The sequence below is a fragment of the Phyllobates terribilis genome, unplaced genomic scaffold, assembly GCF_046119375.1.
Source record: "Phyllobates terribilis strain yellow unplaced genomic scaffold, ASM4611937v1 Scaffold_6__1_contigs__length_29720123, whole genome shotgun sequence".
NCBI lineage: Eukaryota > Metazoa > Chordata > Amphibia > Anura > Dendrobatidae > Phyllobates > Phyllobates terribilis.
In genome coordinates, this window is record NW_027362766.1 from 22,536,151 (window position 1) to 22,558,291 (window position 22,141).

General features: G+C 44.8%; 1 protein-coding gene across 2 annotated transcripts in view; it reads left to right on the top strand.

Annotated features, from left to right (window-relative positions):
- Positions 1 to 22,141, top strand: part of ZFYVE26 (zinc finger FYVE-type containing 26) — a 290,489-nt gene that overhangs the window by 116,145 nt on the left and 152,203 nt on the right. For both annotated transcript variants that reach the window (XM_073637441.1, XM_073637442.1), the window contains exons 17-19: positions 9,840 to 9,995; positions 10,184 to 10,411; positions 10,717 to 10,822. In XM_073637441.1, coding sequence (XP_073493542.1) covers positions 9,840 to 9,995; positions 10,184 to 10,411; positions 10,717 to 10,822 — 490 coding nt within the window. The remainder of the gene's footprint in view (positions 1 to 9,839; positions 9,996 to 10,183; positions 10,412 to 10,716; positions 10,823 to 22,141) is intronic.

Sequence of the window (22,141 nt, forward strand, 5' to 3'; positions counted from 1 at the left end):
ATAAAAGAAAAATAATAAACCAACCTCATCCTTACCTTTCCATGGTTCCCAGGACCGGTCCAGCTCTGCTACATTCACATGACAGGCTGCACCGCAGCAGAACGCTGCCATCCAGCCTGTCATCCCGCAGACACTGAGAAGCGCAGGCATGCTTGTGCTCCTCAGTGTCTGACTGTGACGGCATCCAGATGAGCCGAGATCTTGTCCAATGAACTCGGCTCACCTCATGCACGTCACTGACAGCGTGGGAAAATTCTCCTGCTCCCCGCATGCGCAGTAGAAGTTTCCCACGCTGTCAGTGACGGACGTCCAGGAGGTGAGCTGAGTTCATTGTCGGCTCATCTGGATGCCGTCACAGCGAGACACTGAGGAGCGCAAGCATGCCTGCGCTTCTCAGTGTCCGCGGGATGACAGGCTGGATGGCAGCGTTCTGCTGCGGTCCCGCTTGTCATCTCGATGTAGCAGAGCTGGAGCCGTCCTGGGAACCATGGAAAGGTAAGGATGAGGTTGCTTTATTATTTTACTTTTATTTCAGGAGATCGTTGGCTTCAGCTGGAATGGGCGTGATGGTAAGTATGGTTTAATTTAGAACAATAAAGAATTGTGTGTTTATTTCAATTAAAGGACTTTATTCTGGGTGTTTGTGTTTTCTTTTAACTTTGACTATGGGGTTAGTAATGGGGGTGTCTTATAGACGCCTCTCCATTACTAACCTGGGCTTGATGTCAGCTGGCATTATAAGCTGACATCAACCCCAACCCTATTACCCCACTGCCACCGCTACAGGGCAGTGGGAAGAGCGAGGCTAAGTGCCAGAATTGGCGCATCCTATGGATGCGCCATTTCTGGGGCGGCTGACGGCTGGTGTTTCTAGCCTGGGAGGGGGCCAATATTCATGGCTCCCCTCCTGGGCTATTAATATCAGCCCCCAGCTGTCTGCCTAGCCTTTGCTAGCTATTAAAATAGGGGGGACCCCACGTCATTTTTTTGGGATCCCCCATTTTAATAGCTAGTAAAGGCTAGGTATTCCGCTGGGGGCTGATATTAGTAGCCTGGGGAGCTCCGTGGGTATTACCCCCTTCCCAGGCTTCAAACATCTGCCCCAGCCGTCTGCTTAACCTCCGCTAGAGCCTAAAATTAAGGGGAACCCCACGCCAATTTTTTTTAAAATAAATCCTTTATTTTAACACTAAATGACAAGTACAGTAACCAACACTATCACTGTACTTCATATATATGTGACTGACATGTTTCTATCTATCTAATCTATGTGTGAAGCTCTATTCTGTCTGTTATAAATTGTCGGGTACAGATGCTGAATTGCCGGCCGGCTTTCTTAAAGAGACGGTGCATGAAAACACTATTATTTTTGTTTTAATAAATCCTTTACACTAAATGACAAGTACAGTAAGCAACACTGTCACTGTACTTCATATATATGTGACTGACATGTTTCTATCTAATCTATGTGTGATTCTCTATTCTTTCTATTCTAAATTGTCGGGTGCCGGCTTATGCCGCTGCTGAATTGCCGGCTTTTCATATATTGTCACAGAAGCGATGCGAACTTCCCTGCTCCGGACACAGCGCAGCGCTTCTGTGACAAGTGAAAGCTGTCGGCACAGAAGTCCTGCGCTGTGTCCGGAGCTGGGAATACGCAGCGATGTGTCAGTTTCAGCACAGAAGCGCTGACTGTCTGGACCTACCGCCGCCGTATTTTAACTCCCTCCACCTTATATTAACTCCCACATGGCAGGGATACGGCCACGGCAGCTTATTAACACCCCCAGAGTATGCCCGCATGTCAATTTCTGAAAGTTCAAAAGCATTACCGGCGTATAAGACGACCCCAGACTAGACAGAAGATTTTTCAGTCTTCAAAAGTTGTCTTATACACCGGAATATACGGTAGGTCCATCCATGAGGGAGAGGCCAGAATTAACACCTTGGAGCTGAGGGGAAGGGGGTGAGGTCCACTTGTCCGCATCATATGGTGACATTTGGAGGGCAGGGCGTATGGTTTTGGGGTTCCACTTTGGTGCTAAGGTATTGCCGTGGAGTGCGGCTATTGATTGGCTCCTCCGGTAGGGGTTTGTCAGCCTGAGCTGCTGATTCCTGTTTTCCCTGGTCTGCTATAGATCATCCTTGTCCTCTTCTTCAGCATTGATCAGGACATCACTACTGGGGTAGATTCTGGTATTCACCAGAGCTAAAATGGCTTCTGGAGTGGAAGTGTCAGGAGCTAAAATGGCCACTGGAGAGGCAGAGACCTGACTTAAGATGGCTGTGGGACAGGAAGTGCCAGTAGGTAAGATGGCTGCGGGACAGGAAGTGCCAGTAGGTAAGATGGTCGTTGGGGTGTAGGACGTGCCATCTGCATTGCCAACCGGATACAGGGAAGTAGATCTGTGTGGTCGTAGTTCCCCCACAGACTGCACAGGTGTCACGCCAGTCTGGGTTCTGCATCTGGCAGACCCTGAATGTCCAGCTTTTGGGGAGTATGGGGGGCGGTCTGGACTGTTGGGGTGCGGTTGCTGCAGCCAGCGCCATTTTCTTGGGCGGTAGCAGATAAGTATATCATCCAGTATCAACATTATATTTCTCTGTCCACATTTGTATTTTCACTACCCTTGTTGTTCTATACCATGCCTCGGCATCCTTTAGGGCGTCATGATCCCTAAGGAGTCCCTTTTTATTTGTTAACACATCCTTCCATTCCTTCTCACCTAGCCTTCCTCCAGGGGCTGATAGCCCTGACAATTTGAGGAGGGTCTTTACATTTTTCACATGCTTCTTTCCCCTCTTTCAGCCACTAGTGCTTTTTCCGTGTTTTCTTCGGGTGTTGACTGATTTGTTCCCAACCATTTTATAATCTGAACCCCAAATGCTAGGTCCGTCTGTTCCTCCGGACTGCTCCGGTTCCTCCGGTTTTTACCTCACCTAAGAGATATGTAACATAGTTTTTAAGGTTGAAGGAAGACTAAGTCCATCTAGTTCAACCCATAGCCCAACATGTTGATCCAGAGAAAGGCAAAAAAAAACCCCCAGGGTTGTACAATATCCTGTCCTCTATTCCCTCAGGGTTTGGAATGGTTACCTTGCCGTGTATATTTAATCGAAATACTTTCAGGATATACAGCTTTGTCAGTCACGTACCCAGTCTGATATCTGAAGGGGGTCTCGCACACTGTTATGACCCGCCACCCCTTTTCCGATATGGCCAGTGTAAGGGCTTGGGTACACATCATTTAAAACACTAGATAGCGATTTAAAATCTGTCTATTTTCAAAACACTTTCGCTTCAAAAATCAATTAAGCGAGTGACAAAGAATGCTAGTAAATTATTAACTACAGTAGACGTGCATCCTCAAGCTGCTGTCTGAATCATACAGGTTAAAAAAACACAACCTTATCACTTCAAAAACTCCTCTCAACACTCTCAGTCCTGTAATCCTGAAGATGTATTTAATAACTGTTGATGATCAGCCTCCTATCTTGCAAGGAGTGTTATCAAAAACTCTGACTTATCCGCCAGCCTGACCCTGAAAAAACAAGTACTACACGCCGATCTTGGCAAAACATACACGTAATCACTTAATCACTTCAATACAATGGCTTTAATTATCCTACCGCCCTTATACTGCAACTAGGACACAGACCTTAGTTAGGCAGTTTCGGGCGGGAAGCCTTAAAGGCTGGAAACGGTGTGATTGTGAATCTGCTCAGAAGGTCTCCCTTTCTTTTCAGGGTGGCTAAGACCACATTCAGTTATATAAACAATACAGACAATTAAGGAAACTTTTGACCTGTTTTTTTAGGTGCTAGGACTTGTCAGTTTGCCAATTTGATTAGTTTACCTTCTGTTCCCTTACCTAGATCATTTAGAAAAATGTTAAACCACACTGGGGCCAGGACAGAGCCTTGTGGTACCCCACTTAACCCCCTTTAACGACCACCGTAATGCATTTTCACTGTGAAAATGCGTTGCTGAGGAATAAGGCTGAAGCACCCCCCCCCCCAGAGTCGGAAATGCTCTGGGGTCTCAGCTGCCAGGGGTAGCTGAGACCATGGAGAATATGACCAGGGCCGGTTTTTCCAGTCCCCTTTCACGTGATCGCTGTTATTCACCGAGTAACTGCTATCACAAAAAAAAGTGTGCCTGCGGTTAACGATCATCTCTCTCGCCTCTGACATGATATACATGGCAGAGGAGAGAGAAATGAAGCCCCCCGAGCCTCCTGGTATCTCATCATGTCGCAGAAAAAAAATGGAGAGCACATGCGCAGTGCACCCGTTAAGGTCTGCCAACTGGTGCCCAGCATCAACGGAATTTTCCCTATCGGTTCATGTTGGTCACTGTGATGGGATTTATTGCAGTGATAAAAAAAAAAAAATAAAAAATAAATTAAACCCCCTTTTTTCCCCCCCTTAGGTAAAAAAAAAATTGTAAAATAAAAAAAAAAAAAAAAAAAAAAAAATATATATATATAGATATAGATATAGATATAGATATAGATATATAGATATAGATATAGATATATAGATATAGATCGAGATCGAGAGATATATAGATATAGATATATAGATGTGACGCGCCCCTGGGCCTGTGTCGCGCTGCGTTGCGCACGCGGGAGCTTACCCGGAGCCGGATCTCTTGAGGGTTGTAGTCTCGTGGCGGTGACCCGGTCCGTGCCCAGGGAGTCAAACTGAGCGGCGATGTAACAGCGGTAGATGCAGGACGACTACGCCACCCGTTGAATGCAGCTATGGAGCTGCCGCTGCAGGACAGTCCGCTGAGGCCGGTGGATGGATGGTGCAGCGTAGATGGTATAACCCCCAACGGGAGGGGTATGGCCTCAGGGCAGCAGATGTGGATGATGGGGGTAGCAGGAACCACTCGGAGACGGTGCGGTGTAATTCAGGGTCTTTACTGGTAACAACGATAGACCCTCCCGGAGTACTTGCTAGTGAACGGGGCCTGGTCAGTCCTTGAGCAGATGGGATCTCCCCTGGCCAGGCGGAGTTGTAGGCCTCCCCAACTAACTGTACTCTTCTGGCTACCTTGCTAGAAGCGGATATAAGTAGCCCACGTCCCTGAGTGTACCGTGTGGTGCTCACCCGTATGGCCGGTGACTCGGGGCCTTCTAATGGCTTCCGCTCCACGATGGCGGTGCTGGTCCCACGCGTGTGACCGTGCCTTCGGGTTTCTGGGCCTGAGGACCTGAAATCCCCTGCCGGTCGGCTTCTGCTGCTGGGTAAGAGTTAGTCCCCACAGCCTCGGACACCGGGTCCGGTAAGAAAGCTTCTCAGTCAGGGCGAGCTCTGCAGCTGCCAGCCCCTGACTCGTAGTAGTATTGCTTCTGCTGTTTCTTGTCTCTACTCTCCTTGACTGACTAACCCTGCTTCAGCCCCGGGTTTATATAGGGGAAGTTCTTCCCCTCCCAAGACTGGGCAGGAGGTGTGGCATGCACAGGATCCCTGACCAAAGGACCTCCCACCTGCTCTCAGACGTAATATCTCTATCACTGTGGCAACCAGACCCCTGGGGTGTCATATATATATATATATATATATATATATATATATATATATATATATATATATATATATATATATATATATATATATATATATATATATATATATATATATATATATATATATATATATATATATATATATATATATATATATATATATATATATATATATATATATATATAAATAAATATATAGTACAGACCAAAAGTTTGGACACACCTTCTCATTTTAAAGATTTTTTTTCTGTATTTTCAGGACTATGAAAATTGTACATTCACACTGCAGCCATCAAAACTATGAATTACCACATGTGGAATTATATACTTAAAGTGTGAAACAACTGAAAATATGTCTTCTATTCTAGGTTCTTCAAAGTAGCCACCTTTTGCTTTGATGACTGCTTTGCACACTCTTGGCATTCTCTTGATGAGCTTCAAGAGGTAGTCACCGGAAATGGTCTTCCAACAATCTTGAAGGAGTTCCCAGAGATCCTTAGCACTTGTTGGCCCTTTTGCCTTCACTTTGCGGTCCAGCTCACCCCAAACCATCTCGATTGGGTTCAGGTCTGGTGACTGTGGAGGCCAGGTCATCTGGCGGAGCACCCCATCACTCTCCTTCTTGGTCAAATAGCCCTTACACAGCCTGGAGGTGTGTTTGGGGTCATTGTCCTGTTGAAAAATAAATGATGGTCCAACTAAACGCAAACCGGATGGAATAGCATGCCGCTGCAAGATGCTGTGGTAGCCATGCTGGTTCAGTATGCCTTCAATTTTGAATAAATCCCCAACAGTGTCACCAGAAAAGCCCCCCCACACCATCACACCTCCTCCTCCATGCTTCACGGTGGGAACCAGGCATGTAGAGTCCATCCGTTCACCTTTTCTGCGTCACACACAGACACGGTGGTTGGATCTCAAATTTGGACTCATCAGACCAAAACACAGATTTCCACTGGTCTAATGTCCATTCCTTGTGTTCTTTAGCCCAAACAAGTCTCTTCTGCTTGTTGCCTGTCCTTAGCAGTGGTTTCCTAGCAGCTATTTTACCATGAAGGCCTGCTGCACAAAGTCTCCTCTTAACAGTTGTTGTAGAGATGTGTCTGCTGCTAGAACTCTGTGTGGCATTGACCTGGTCTCTAATCTGAGCTGCTGTTAACCTGATTTCTGAGGCTGGTGACTCGGATAAACTTATCCTCAGAAGCAGAGGTGACTCTTGGTCTTCCTTTCCTGGGGCGGTCCTCATGTGAGCCAGTTTCTTTGTAGCACTTGATGGTTTTTGCAGCTGCACTTGGGGACACTTTCAAAGTTTTCCCAATTTTTCGGACTGACTGACCTTCATTTATTAAAGTAATGATGGCCACTCGTTTTTCTTTACTTAGCTGCTTTTCTCTTGCCATAATACAAGTTCTAACAGTCTATTCAGTAGGACTATCAGCTGTGTATCCACCAGACTTCTTCACAACACAACTGATGGTCCCAACCCCATTTATAAGGCAAGAAATCTCACTGATTAAACCTGAAAGAGCACACCTGTGAAGTGAAAACCATTTCCGGTGACTACCTCTTGAAGCTCATCAAGAGAATGCCAAGAGTGTGCAATGCAGTCATCAAAGCAAAAGGTGGCTACTTTGAAGAACCTAGAATATAAGACATATTTTCAGTTGTTTCACACTTTTTTGTTAAGTATATAATTCCACATGTGTTAATTCATAGTTTTGATGCCTTCAGTGTGAATGTACAATTTTCAAAGTCATGAAAATACAGAAAAATCTTTAAATGAGGTGTGTCCAAACTTTTGGTCTGTACTTTATATCTATCTATCTATCCTATCTATCTAATATAGGGTTGTGGTTAGCCCAGGGTTAGGGTTTTGTTGGGGTTGGGATTTTTTCAAAAGAAAAAAAAATGATGACATGGCGACTAGTTTTGAGCGCAAGTGCTCGCTACTTGAGTTGGCTTTGGGTGCTCGATTGACATGCTCGAGTTCTCGCCCCACATGTTTCGCAGTTGTTATACAGCAAAAAAAAACAAAAAAAAAAATACGCAGGGATTGCCTGCCATACACGAGCGATCCCAGTGTGTTTTTTTTGGGTGTCTAAAGACGAATGACAACTTATTCAATATGATGACCTAATGTTATCAAATTGTTTCTTACCTCTGGGTTCAAAATGTTCACTATATACCCCTTGATAAAATTCTTAGGGGGTTCTAGTTTCCAAAATGGGGTCACTTGTGGGGAGTTTCCACTGTTTAGGCAAATCAGGGGCTCCCCAAACGCAACATGGTGTCAAGCAAATTTTACATTCAAAAAATCAAATGGCCCTCCTTCTCTTCCGAACCCTACCGTGCGCCCAAACAGTGTTTTTCCCCCACATATGGGGTATCTGCTTACTCAGGAGAAATTGCACAACAAATTTTATGGTGCAATTTCTCCTGTTACCCTTATGAAAATGCAAAATTGGAGTCTGAAAAAAACATTTTTGTGGGAAAAATGTGAAAATTTTATTTTTACGGCTCAATGTTATAAACTTCTGTGAAGCACCTGGGGATGCAAGGTTCTCATAACACATCTAGATAAGTTCACTGAGGGGGTCTAGTTTCCAAAATGGTGTCACTTGTGGGGGGTTTTCACTGTTTAGGCACATCAGGGGCTCCCCAAACGCAACACGGCGTCCGCTAATTATTCAAGGAGATTTTATATTCAAAAAGTCAAATGGCGCTCCTTCCCTTCCGAACCCTGCTGTGCGCCCAAACAATGGCTTTACTCCACATATGGGGTGTCAGCATGCTCAGAAGAAATTGCACACAAATTTTGTGGCCCATTTTCTCTAGTTACCATTTAGAAAATTAAAAATGTAGGGCCTGAAGGGTTGATAAACTTCTTAAATGTGGTTTTGAGCACCTTGAGGGGTGCAGTTTTTAGAATGGTGTCACTTTTGGGTATTTTCTGTCATAAAGGCCCCACAAAGTCCCTTCAAATGTGATGTGGTCCCTAAAAAAAAAAAAAAAAAAAAAAAAAAAAAAAAAAAAAAAATTTTTGGAAAAACGTGAAGTTGCTGGTCGACTTTTAACCCTTATAGCTTCCTAACAAAAAATTGTTGGTTCCAAAATTGTGCTGATGTAAAGTAGACATGTGGGAAATGTTATTTATGAACTATTTGTGTGACATACAGTATCTCTGATTTAAGGGCATGAAAATTTAAAGTTTGAAAATTGCTAATTTTTCATCAAATTTCCATTTTTTCCACAAATAAACGCAATTCATATTGTAAAAATGTTACCACTATCATGAAGTGCAATATATCGCGAAAAAAACAATCTCAGAATCAGTGGGATCCATTGAAGCGTTCCAGATTTATTACCTCGTAAAATTTCAGTGGTCAGAATTGTAAAATTTGGCCCAGTCATTAAGTACATAATTGACTCCGTCCTTAAGGGGTTATAACACCAATACAAATGGATGTGCAACCATTTATTACTACTCTGAGTACGGTCACTGAGCCAGTTATGAATCCACCTAACCGTAGCCGTGTCAATCCCATAGTTGGTCATTTTTTCATTAAGGATAGTATGAGATACTTTATCAAATGCTTTGCTGAAGTTGCGTTCTACTATATCTTTCGCATTTCCCTGATCCACCCAGTCAGTGATTCTGTCATAGAAGGAAATTGAAATTATTTTGGCATGACATGTTTGCTACAAACCCATGCTGGCTCTGGTTAATTACTGTGTTCTTATCCAAGTACTTACATACCTGCTGTTTAATAATTTGCTCAGATATCTTTCCTGGCCTGTAATTTCCTGGCTCCGTCTTTTTTCCTTTTCTGAAAATTGGGACATTTACCCTTCTCCTGTTCTCCAGGATTTTTCAAAGATTCAGGCAGGTGATTCTGCAATTTCCTCTTTCAGTACCCTAGGATGTAATTTTTCTGGACCATCTTAGCTTGACCATTTTGTGTCAGCTTTGAAAATATCATTCCTTCTCGTTTGAGGAATCACGGGACCAACAATCCCAGCAATAATAGTTTGTAAATGATAAGCAGAGGAATAAGATCACATAAATGAAACTTTAGTCTGGCTCTACATTGAGGACTCTCTGATTAGATCCAAGCGGAGGATTGAAGGAATATGGAGGGGTATCCTGCTTCCAACTTCTGCAGGTCATTTTAGATTATGGACTTTTTTTTTTTACTAGGACCGCACCAGTTTTGGGTAAATCTTTTGCATCTTAAAAACCCTCTTTCCAATCTTCTGTGTTACTGAATTTTGCTTTTTTTTCCCCTTACAATGCCATTACAGAAGAGAAGATAAGCAGCCAGCTGAAGGGTAGCATCCCAGAGCTGTTACATAGCTGCTACTCGGTGCTAAGAGATGACCAAATGGTCTACCACATCACTTTGAGCCATGAGCTGGAGAATAGCATGGCACTGTTGGCAGCTGCAATCACTTCCCCCGGTGAGTCCAGTCCCTCCGATCCCCGGTGAGTCCAGTCCCTCCGATCCCCGGGACGTAGGTCACTAGTCTCCCATTTCTTCTTTCTTGTATGTTAAGCATTGTAGTTAATAAGTTTTTTTTTTTTTTTTTAGTCTTGTTTGCATAGTCCTCATCATCATGGGTCGCTTATTTTTTTTTGTCTTCATCAGAACCAAAGAAAAATGCGATTCAGTCCCTGATGGATCAGCTCTCGATGAAACCTCAGGATATTAATCTCCATCCTGTTCGCAAGCAAATGGCTCTCCTCACCAACAACCTGGATGAACTTGCACCGCTGTTAGACCGGCATGGTTTAACTTCTAGCCCCCTTCATTGCTTTTTTTCTTACATAGACAACTTGGCCAAAGTTCTTATCCAAAGCATAAATTCAGATTTGGGTGAGTAAAAGCAGACTGACATTGAGCTTAAACCGTCTTGTATGGTAAAGTTGTATCCTAATTTGCACCATTCGCTGTCTATAGAAGTGGTGGTGTGGCATGTGCTCATTTGGACAGGGGGACATTGATCAACACTTCTTGATGAGGGTCACAAAACCAGGACCCACACCAATCATGCTTTTATCGTAAATCCTGTGTATAATGTGATAGATTTTTCTCTGTCACTTACTTTGTAGGTTAGCCGGTGTCCGTACAAAGACATGGTTCTGATTTTTTTGCAATTATCACCAAATTTTCTTTTGTAGAAACCTCTTTGGAAATAAAGGTAGCAAATCCTTTCGTTCTTCTGCAACAGAAGCCATTGCAGCTGGTGTCCCATTTGTTGTTTGAACGACAGGTTCCAGCAGAAAGGTAATGTTATCTGAGCTGTGGAGCGCATATTAAATTAACACCTTTATGACATGACATACATGGCACAATAGGTGCAGATGTATGATGTGTATTGGAGCTGAGCTATGATGTGTATTGGAGCTGAGCCTGCTCCATAAGGGGAGGGTGCTGGCAGTGTTATGAAGCAGCGATAGGAGCTGTGTCTTGACAGTAGTCTCTCTTCTCCACCTTCTCTCTGCCACTCAATCATGGGTCCCAGTGGATTACCATGGGGGGGGGCTGTTGCCACCTCCTATGAAGCCCAACTGGGGATGGGGGATCATAAATTTCCTTATATACTTAAGTACTTATGCTGCAAAGTAAGAAGCTTTCAAAAATAGAAATCTATTTTAATCAATTAACAAATCATCAGATCATTTTCTTTATCCCTTCATTGGGGTACACAGATAACAATGGGGTGTATACTGCTGTCGCTAGGCAAAAAAATAATTATCTCCTCCTCAGCAGTATACACCCAGCGACAGGCACAAAGCTCGTCAGGTTTAGCTTGGTGTCTGTAGGAGGCAGACCTGGATCTGATCCCAGATCCGTCTTTTCCTTTTCAGGTTACCTGTTGTGTTTTATTAATCTTTTCACCTTTTTATTACAGATTCTTCTCTTCAGGGTTACAGGGTGTCATTTCTCACCCCTTTTCCCCCACATACAAGCGACTGAGAGAGTAGTGTGGTGTCGTCCACATCGCCCACTCTTGGACCCCTTGGGCAGGACTCTTATTCCCGGTCACCCTAGGGTGTTTCAGGTTGATAACTGGTGGCTGGTCCTGCCCGGTTCCCCATCCCCAGCCCCCTCCTCGGAGTAGCCTGGGAGGAAGACGGTGGTCCCTTTCTAGGTGGCCTACCCCCTTCTTTCAGGGGTTGACGCATTCTTCTGCACCGTCTAGGACCGGACGGTGTAGGAAGGAGGAGTTCGCCAGGATCCCCCCTTTTACTAACAGAGGATTTCCTGATGTCACCCTCATGAAGCTTAGAGGAAGCAGTTGGGACTCCTAAAGGTAATGTCCCTCTCTTCTCCACAGCTTCTGACAGTGCGGTTGCAGCAACTGCCTCTATTCTGGTGACAAGGGCGCCATTTTAGCTTCTTCCTCCCCTGGCACTCCTGTGGTCTCCCCTCCCTCCTGCCTCAGCGCAAGGCAAACTGCTGCACACTCTTTTTTTCATAGAATCGTAGAATAGTAGAGTTGGAAGGGACCTCCTGGGTCATCTGGTCCAACCCCCTGCTCAAAGCAGGATTCAATAGATCATCTCAGACAGATGTCTGTCCAGCCTCTGTTTGAAGACGTCCATTGAAGGGGAACTCACCACCTCTCGTGGCAGCCTGTTCCACTCATTGATCACCCTAACTATCAAAAAGTGTTTTTCTAATATCTAATCTGTGTCTCCTCCCATTCAGTTTCATCCCATTGCTTCTAGTCTTTCCTTGTGCAAATGAGAATAAAGATGATCTTTCTACAATGTGACAGCCCTTGAGATATTTGTAGACAGCTATTAAGTCTCCTCTCAGTCTTCTTTTTTGCAAGTTAAACATTCCCAAATCCTGTAACCATTCCTCATAGGACATGGTTTGCAGACCGGTCACCATTCTGGTCGCTCTTCTCTGAACTTGCTCCAGTTTGTCAATGTCTTTTTTTTTTTAAAATGTGCCCAAAACTGGACACAGTATTCCAGATGAGGTCTGACCAAAGAAGAGTAAAGACCGATAATGACTTCACGTGATCTAGACTGTATGCTTCTGTTAATACATCCCAGAATTGTATTTGCCTTTTTTGCTGCTGCATCACACTGTTGACTCATGTTCAGTCTATGATCTATTAGTATACCTAAGTCTTTTTCACACGTGCTGTTACTTGGCTCTATTCCTCCCATTCTGTATATGCTTTTTTCATTTTTATTGCCCAGATGCAGTACTTTGCATTTTTCCCTGTTAAAAACCATACCCCCCAAATCCTTTTTTATTGCTTTTGACATCTCTTGCAAGCCTTAATTCATTGTCAGCTTTAGCTAACCTAATACGTGCCCTACAGGTTCAGCAGACTGCATTATAATCTTCTTTAGATATGCCTCCCTCTTTCCATTTAATAAACATTTCTTTCTTTCTTTTTAGCATGTGTTTAAGTTCTGTGTTCATCCATCCTGGTTTCCTTAAATGCTTCCCATTCTTCCTACTTTTCGGGATTGTTAACTATTGCGCTTTGAGAATCTCATTTTTAAAAATTTCCCACCCTTCCTGGACATTTTTCTCCTTAATAACATCCAGCCATTGGATCCCTCCTATTCTCTTTCTGAGTTGCTTAAAATCTGCCTTTCTGAAATCTAACCTTGAAGTTTGAGTCTTCACATCTCTTCCTCCTCTAGTTATCCAAAATTCTATAATAACATGATCGCTGCCACCTAGAGTCCCAGCCACTTTTACCTCCTCAACCATTTCCTCCCTGTTTATAAGGATTAGATCCAAAGTAGCAGATCCCCTTGTTTCCCTCTAGTTCTCCCTATCTCCAGCACTGCGGTTGGCTCCGCCCCCGACAGTGCACGGCGTCCAATCAACGCGTGGTATCTTCACTAGCCACGCCCCCACCAACAAACTGGCCAATTAGCGTGCGTCACAGGACACGCCTCTTCCCTCTCTATCCTATTGGAAGTCTCCGCTCACAGCCAGCTAGGGCATGCCCCTTCTCTCAGCATTCCTGCTCTCTTTGCATCCCGTCCAGCCTGCATTGCATGCAGTTCCTTTTGTCCCAGCACCATCGCATTGCTCTCCAGGATCAGCACCAGCCATCGTCCAGGTCGGGTAGCCTCTGTCCAAGCTGCGCTCTCCTCTCCCTAGGCACTTTGCTAGGCTCTCTCCTCAGCAGTATCCCTCAGGCCTAGGGTCTCTGCTCAGCTGTAGCCCCCAGGCCCTGATATATGCCAAGACCCAGGGAGAAAGCCTCACGCCCCTCCCCCTCCATCATTCACTACACCTGTGCCCTCTGCAAAAAAGAAATGGCCCACAGGTCAGTCATCGGCCTTCTGCCCTGCCACCATGCTGGCATCACAGGAGACCCCTGCCGCCCAGGATGAGCAGACCCCCTCCCCTGGAGTGGGCTGTCACCATTTCTCAGTCAGTATCCTGCCCCACCAAGGTATCTCAGTCCCTGGTGCAGGTCCTGAAACGCTTGCCTAATTTATCTACCGCCACCAGTGCTCTGAACGTTCTTCTGGACGATTCACAGCCACCTCAGCACCTCCCTCAGAAAGACAGATCAAGAGTTCGTTCCAAGAAGCGGGCTCATGCAAGCTCCTCGTCCAGTTTTCCAGTACCATCAACATCCTCCAGGATGCCCTCAGTATCCTACGAATCCTCTCCCGACGTGACCCGGTGGTCTGAGTCCGGGTCCGATTCGTAGTCGGACTCTGATTCAGATCAGATTTCAAAGATCCAGGACATGGTTAACAGCCTCATTTTGACCGTCAACCAAACCCTTAATATTAAGGAGGACGAGGCCCCTTCCCAGGACCACTCTATCTCCTTTAAAAGGATTAAACGTCCTGTTCGGACTCTTTCTAATCATAAGGAGTTTGAAGGTATTTTTTTGAGGCATTGAAAACATCCGGAAAAACGCTTTTCAGGAAAAAAGCAGTTGGAAATTCTGTATACCTTTAACCAGGATGTGGTTAGTAGGTAGTCAGACTCCAGCCGTCTATCCTCCTGTTTCTTGCCTTTCTGCTAAGACGGTCTTGCCCTTTCCTGACTGTTCCTCCCTTAAGGATACAACTGATAGGCAAGTTGAGGCTCTTGCCAAATCAACCTTCTAGGCTGCCGGCGCCTTCTTCAGCCGTGCCTTTGTCTCCACTTGGGTGGCAAAGTTGGTTTCTGCCTGGGCCAAGCTCCTCCGGCAGGGCATCTTATCCTCTGCCCCCCCCCCCCCCCCCCCCCGGATGAGCTTGCTGACCTGGCAGATCAGATTGCCCATGCAGGAAAATACTTACTAACCGCGTCCCTACACGCTGCCGCCTGCTCGGCCCGCGTCGCTAGCAATATTATTGCTATATGCAGAATCCTTTTGGCTTAAGGCCTGGAATGCGGATCCGTCTTTAAAGAAGTCACTTACCAACCTGCCCTTCCAGGGCTCAACAAATATTCCGGGTCACATTTCCGCTCCAATAGACTCTCCAGCATGACGGGTCACCCCCACCTGGGTCTCCTCCCTGGGTTGGCGGCCGTATTCTTCTCTTCCAGGACGCGTGGCTATCAGTGATCGACGATGCTTGGGTCAGAGAGATAATGACTTCTGGCTACAAGATCGAATTCTCTCCCCCTTCCCCTCAGAAAGATGATTTTTCATGTCCTGCCTCCCAATGCTCCCAGCTCAGGTTCCGGGTTTCTTTCTAGCCATCTCCTCTCTCCTCCAGTCAGGAGTCAAAGTACCTGTTCCCTCTCACAAACGCTTTTCTGGTTTCTATTCCAACCTTTTCGTGCCAAAAAAAGGACGGTTTTCTCTCCAATCTTAGACCTCTAATGCTTGAACCAACGGGTTTGCATCCGTCACTTCAGAATAAAGTCCCTCCGCTCAGTGATTGCCTCAATGGAAGTCGAGGAGCTTCTCTGCTCGGTGGACATTCAGGATGCATACCTGCACATTCCGATTTGCGCATCACATCAGAGGTTCCTTCGTTTTGCAGTTCAGGGGAACCATTACCAATTCACAGCGCTCCCCTTTGCCTTGCCTCTGCGCCAAGGGTCGTCACAAAGGAAATGGCGACGGTCATGGCCATCTTGCGCTCCAGAGGGTTTGCAGTTATCCCCTATCTGGCCTTGCACCAGGAGAGTGTTCACTCAACCTCAACGTGTTTCGTCAGCGATGGGGCACTCCCGATGTCGATCTGATGACGTCTCTTCTGAATCACAAAGTTCCCAACTGTGTAGCCAGGTTCCTCGATACACAGGCGATTGGCCCAGATGGGCCTGGGAGGCAGAGTTGGTTAACCTGCTCGCCGACTCACCCTAGAGACTCCCAGGCCGTCCAGATCTACTCTTGCAGGGGCCTTTCTTCCAAGAGATTTCTCAGTCTCTGAATTTAATGGCATGGCCGTTGAAGCCACAGTTTTGAAAGGAGAAGGTTTCTCTCCCCAGGTCATTCACACCATGATTAGTGCTAGAAAGCCCGCCACTTCTCACATTTATCATAGAACCTGGAAGGCCTTTTTTCGCTGGTGCGAGGACAAACAGTGGGCTCCTTTGTCCTTTTCTCTTCCTTCCATCCTAGCCTTTTTACAGTCAGGCCTTGATGCCGGCATCTTAGTACTCTTAAAGGCCAGATCGCTGCAGTTTCAGTTCTTTTTCAGCGGAACTTAGCCTCCCGGCCGCAGGTCAAGACCTTCCTCTAGGGAGTCGCTCATCTGGCACCGCTGTATCGCCCTCCTGTGGATCCGTGGGATCTTAATTTGGTTTTAAGCGTTCTCCAACAGTCCGTGTTCTAACCCATTCAGGAAATCACGCTATTTCCCTTTTACTGGAAGTTTGCCTTCCAGGTAGCCGTTACTTCTATCAGAAGAGTTTCTTAGCTGGCAGCACTCTCGTGTCGTTATCTTTCTTATTTTCTATCAGGACAAGGTGGTTTTCAGACCCGTGCCTTCCTTCTTACCTAAGGTGGTTTCCCCTTTGCACATCAATGGGGACATCGTTCCACCTTCTTTCTGCCCTTCTCCAGTTCACCCCCTAGAAAAGTCTCTTCACAAGCTGAACATTGTTAGAGCTTTATGCATCTATCTTGCAAAGACGTCTTCTTATTGGCATTCGGATGCCTAATTTGTTATTTTTGATGGTCGTCGCAAGGGTTTCTTTACTTCCTAATATACCATCGCCCGCTGGATCTGTTCGGCCATACCGGAGGCATATTGTTTTAGAGATAGGCCTCTTCCTCCAGGAGTAAGGGCTCACTCTACCCAGGGCGACGGGGGGCTTCCTGGACCGTTCGCAACCAAGCCTTAGCTTCTCAAATTTGCAGGACTGCGACCTTGTCCTCGCTTCACACTTTCACGAAGTTTTACAGAGTTCATACTTATGCCTCAGCTGATGCCAGTCTAGGACGGAAGGTTCTGCAAACGGCGGTCGCCCGCCATTCGACCTAGTCTGTATCTCACTACTCTTTTCCCTCCCTAGGGACTGCTTTAGGACGTCCCATGGTTACCTGTGTCCCCCAATGAAGCGATAAAAGAAGGATTTTTGGTAGTCACCGTAAAATCTCTTTTTTGGAGCCTTCATTGAGGAACACAGCATCCTCCCTGGTTTGTGCCTATGTGCCTCTGTTGGGCCTGTTCATAGTTAGATCTTGTTGTAGTTTCTCCTACTGCTTTTATTACTAACTGATGAGCTTTGTGTCAGTCGGTGGTGTATACTGCTGAGGAGGTGCTAATTATTTTTTTTGCCTAGTGTCAGCCTCCTAGCGACAGCAGCATACACCCATGGTCCTGTGTTCCCCATTGAAGGCTCCAAGAAAGAGATTTTACATTGAGTACCAAAAATCCCTCTCTTATATGTAGCTTGAAGCAGTAATTAACTGAAACAGAAACAGCTGTGTATGAGGCTTAAAACTGGGTGAGGAACAACCACCCACTGCTGCAAAGGTGAGGTTGTGGCAGAAAGTTTCATGTCACTATTCATACACCATGGCGAGACTTGAGCACAGCAACAAAGATACAAGGTAGCTATACTGCATCAAGCAAGGTGTCTCCCAGGCAAAGATTTCATAGAAGACTGGGGTTTCAAGACAGGCCTTTTAAGCTCTTTTGAAGACGCATTAAGAAATGGGTAACATTGAGGAACGTAGATGCAGTGGTTGGCCAAGGAAACTTAGTGCAGCAGGTAATAGACACGTTGTTAATACTTTTCCAAATCGGAAGATATCCAGCAGTGCCATCAGCCCAGAACAGACAGCAACTAGTAGGACCCAGCTACAGCCATCTACTGTTGATAGAAATCTGGCCAGAAGTGATCTTCATGGGAGATTTGTAGTTGAAAAAACCATACTTACTACATGGAAACAAGGCCAGATAACTCGGCTATCCATGAAAACAGAGAAACTGAGGTGCAGAAAAATTGGCGCAGGTGCTCTGAATTGATAATGTAAAATATTTGGCAATAACATATGGGAGTTTGTTCCCAAAAGGCTGAAGAGTGGTACAATAACGAGTCTCTGCAGTCACCAATGAGGCATGGTGGAGGGTCCTTGTAAGTTTCTGGCTGCACTTCAGCAGATGCAGTTGGGGATTTGGTCAGGAGTAATGGTGTCCTGAATGCTGAGAAATACAGGTAGTTCCTTATCTATCATCAGGAGGCGTCTGATTGGCTACAATTTTATTCTTCAACAGTATAAGGGTAATTACTAGTTTACTGTATTGTTGGAGATTTGTGACGTAATGTATGATCTGGCCAGTAGTGGGCAGCGGTACGAGGCCTGAGTTGGAGCACAGGGTTTTGGCAGTTGGTGAGTGGAGGTGCGGTTCTTTGGGTAGAGTCTGGATAGAACCGTGCGACTCTGGATCTGTTGTTGGGAACTCTGGGATGCGTTGTTTGGCTTGACATGAGCCGACTCGGTCAGAACAACCAAGTACACAGCATCTTGGGCTAGGCCACGTCAGGCTTCATCTCTAAGGACTTGGGGAAGCCCTGCTTTTGTGAGATCGGCATTCCCTAATAGAGCTTGAAGACAGCTTTTCTGATTATTTGGGACTCGGCCCAGCAAGGACCCTTCTACTTCAGTCTTAGGACGTACCGGTACCAACTTATATCTGAATACGTATGCTCATATATAAATAGCCTTATAGAGGTGTGTGGCAAAATAAAGACTCAGCGCAAGCAATATAGCAAAAAGTCACAGGTGGGTGCAAAGCCTTACAGGCAATATCAAACCTTCAAATAAGTCCAGGAAAAATAGAGGCAGCACCCCAAAGGTTCCAATTCAATGTGCTTTTATTGACCCATCATGTCAAAAGTGGCAACTTTATGTCCCTCGTGAGGAACTTTGTCAAGCAATGCAGCGTAGTGACAGACGTATATAAAGGTGCTCCAATAACATATCAATGAACATAAAAATTCATAAATTTCATTTATGCATAAATACTTGTGCATCTCACTAAGTTATATTATCAAAAAGTTAATTTATTTCAGTTCTAAAACACAAAAAGTGAAACGCATATATTATATGGAGTCATTACACACAGAGGGATCTATTATATAGAGTCATTACACAGAGGGATCTATTATATAGAGTCATTACACAGAGGGATCTATTATATAGAGTCATTACACGCAGAAGGATCTATTATATAGAGTCATTACACACAGAGGGATCTATTATATAGAGTCATTACACACAGAGGGATCTATTATATAGAGTCATTACACAGAGGGATCTATTATATAGAGTCATTACACACAGGGATCTATTATATAGAGTCATTACACACAGAGCGATCTATTATATAGAGTCATTACACACAGAGGGATCTATTATATAGAGTCATTACACAGAGGGATCTATTATATAGTCATTACACACAGAGGGATCTATTATATAGTCATTACACACAGAGCGATCTATTATATAGTCATTACACACAGAGCGATCTATTATATAGAGTCATTACACACAGAGCGATCTATTATATAGAGTCATTACACACAGAGGGATCTATTATATAGAGTCATTACACACAGAGGGATCTATTATATAGAGTCATTACACAGAGGGATCTATTATATAGAGTCATTACACAGAGGGATCTATTATATAGAGTCATTACACAGAGGGATCTATTATATAGAGTCATTACACACAGAGCGATCTATTATATAGAGTCATTACACACAGAGGGATCTATTATATAGAGTCATTACACAGAGGGATCTATTATATAGAGTCATTACACACAGAGGGATCTATTATATAGAGTCATTACACACAGAGGGATCTATTATATAGAGTCATTACACACAGAGGGATCTATTATATAGTCATTACACACAGAGGGATCTATTATATAGTCATTACACAGAGGAATCTATTATATAGAGTCATTACACACAGAGGGATCTATTATATAGTCATTACACACAGAGGGATCTATTATATAGTCATTACACACAGGGATCTATTATATAGAGTCATTACACACAGAGGGATCTATTATATAGAGTCATTACACACAGAGGGATCTATTATATAGTCATTACACACAGAGGGATCTATTATATAGAGTCATTACACACAGAGGGATCTATTATATAGTCATTACACACAGAGGGATCTATTATATAGTCATTACACACAGAGGGATCTATTATATAGAGTCATTACACACAGAGGGATCTATTATATAGTCATTACACACAGAGCGATCTATTATATAGAGTCATTACACACAGAGGGATCTATTATATAGAGTCATTACACACAGAGGGATCTATTATATAGAGTCATTACACGCAGAGGGATCTATTATATAGAGTCATTACACGCAGAGGGATCTATTATATGGAGTCATTACACACAGAGGGATCTATTATATGGAGTCATTACACACAGAGGGATCTATTATATGGAGTCATTACACACAGAGGGATCTATTTCAAGTGGTTGTTTCTATTAATGTCGATGATTATGGCTTACAGCCAATGACAACAAAAAAGTCATTATCTCAGTAAATTAGAATAATTAACAAATAACACCTGCAAAAGCTTCCTAAGCATTTAAAAAGGTCACTTAGTCTGTTTCAGTAGGCTCTACAATCATGGGGAAGACTGCTGACTTGACAGATGTCCAGAAGGCAGTCATCGACACGAAGTAAATGCAAAGTAAATTTTTCATTTCATTTGTAAATCAAGGTCCCAGAGTCTGGAGGAAGAGCGGAGAGGCCACAATCCAAGCTGCTGGAGGTCTAGTGTGAAGTCTCCACAATCAGTGATGGTTTGGGGGGCCATGTCATCTGCTGGTGTAGGACCACTGTGTTTTATCAAGACCAAAGTCAGCGCCGCCGTCTACCAGGACATTTTACAGCTCTTCATGCTTCCCTCTGCCGACAAGCTTTATGGAGATGGAAATGTCATTCTCCAGCAGGACTTGGCTCCTGTCCACACTGCCAAAAGTACCAATACCTGGTTTACACACAACAGTATCACTGTGCTTGACTGGCAGCAAACTCGCCTGACCTTAACCCCATAGAGAATCTATTATAGAGAATCTATGGGGTATTGTCAAGAGGAAGATGAGAGACCCCCAGACCCAACAATGCAGACGAGCTGAAGGCTGCTATCAAAGCCACCTGGGCTTCCATAACCCCTCAGCAGCCACAGGCTGATCCCTCCATGCCACAGGCTGATCGCCTCCATGCCACAGGCTGATCGCCTCCATGCCACAGGCTGATCGCCTCCATGCCACAGGCTGATCGCCTCCATGCCACAGGCTGATCGCCTGCATGCCACAGGCTGATCGCCTGCATGCCACAGGCTGATCGCCTGCATGCCACAGGCTGATCCCTCCATGCCACAGGCTGATCGCCTGCATGCCACAGACTGATCCCTCCATGCCACAGGCTGATCCCTATATGCCGCATTGATGCAGTAATTGATGCAAAAGGAGCCGACCAAGTATTGAGTGCATTTATTGAACAGACATTTCAGTAGGACAACATTGCGAATTTTAAAAACATTTTTCAAGCTGTTCTAAAATATTCTAATTTACTGAGATAATGACTTTTGTGTTTTCATTGGCTGTAAGCCATAATCATCAACATTAACAGAAATAACCACTTGGAATAGATCGCTCTGTGTGTAATGACTCTATATAATAGATCCCTCTGTGTGTAATGACTCTATATAATAGATCCCTCTGTGTGTAATGACTCTATATAATAGATCCCTCTGTGTGTAATGACTCTATATAATAGATCCCTCTGCGTGTAATGACTCTATATAATAGATCCCTCTGCGTGTAATGACTCTATATAATAGATCCCTCTGTGTGTGACGCGCCCCCTGGGCCAGTGTTGTTGGGGATACCCGGAGCCGGATCAGATGGGGGTTGTAGTCTCCGAGTGGCTGTGACCCGGTCCGTGCCCAGGGTGTCAAGCTCAGTGTGTGGCAGTCCTTACTGATGTTACTAAAGTTCTTTATGTCGACTACGCCACCCGTTGAATTGCGGTCACTACGGCCGCCGCTGCAGCAGGGTCCGCTGAGGCTGATGGTGTTTGTGCAGCTTAGGTGGTATCACCCCCAACGGGAGGGGTATAGCCTCAGGGGGTCAGG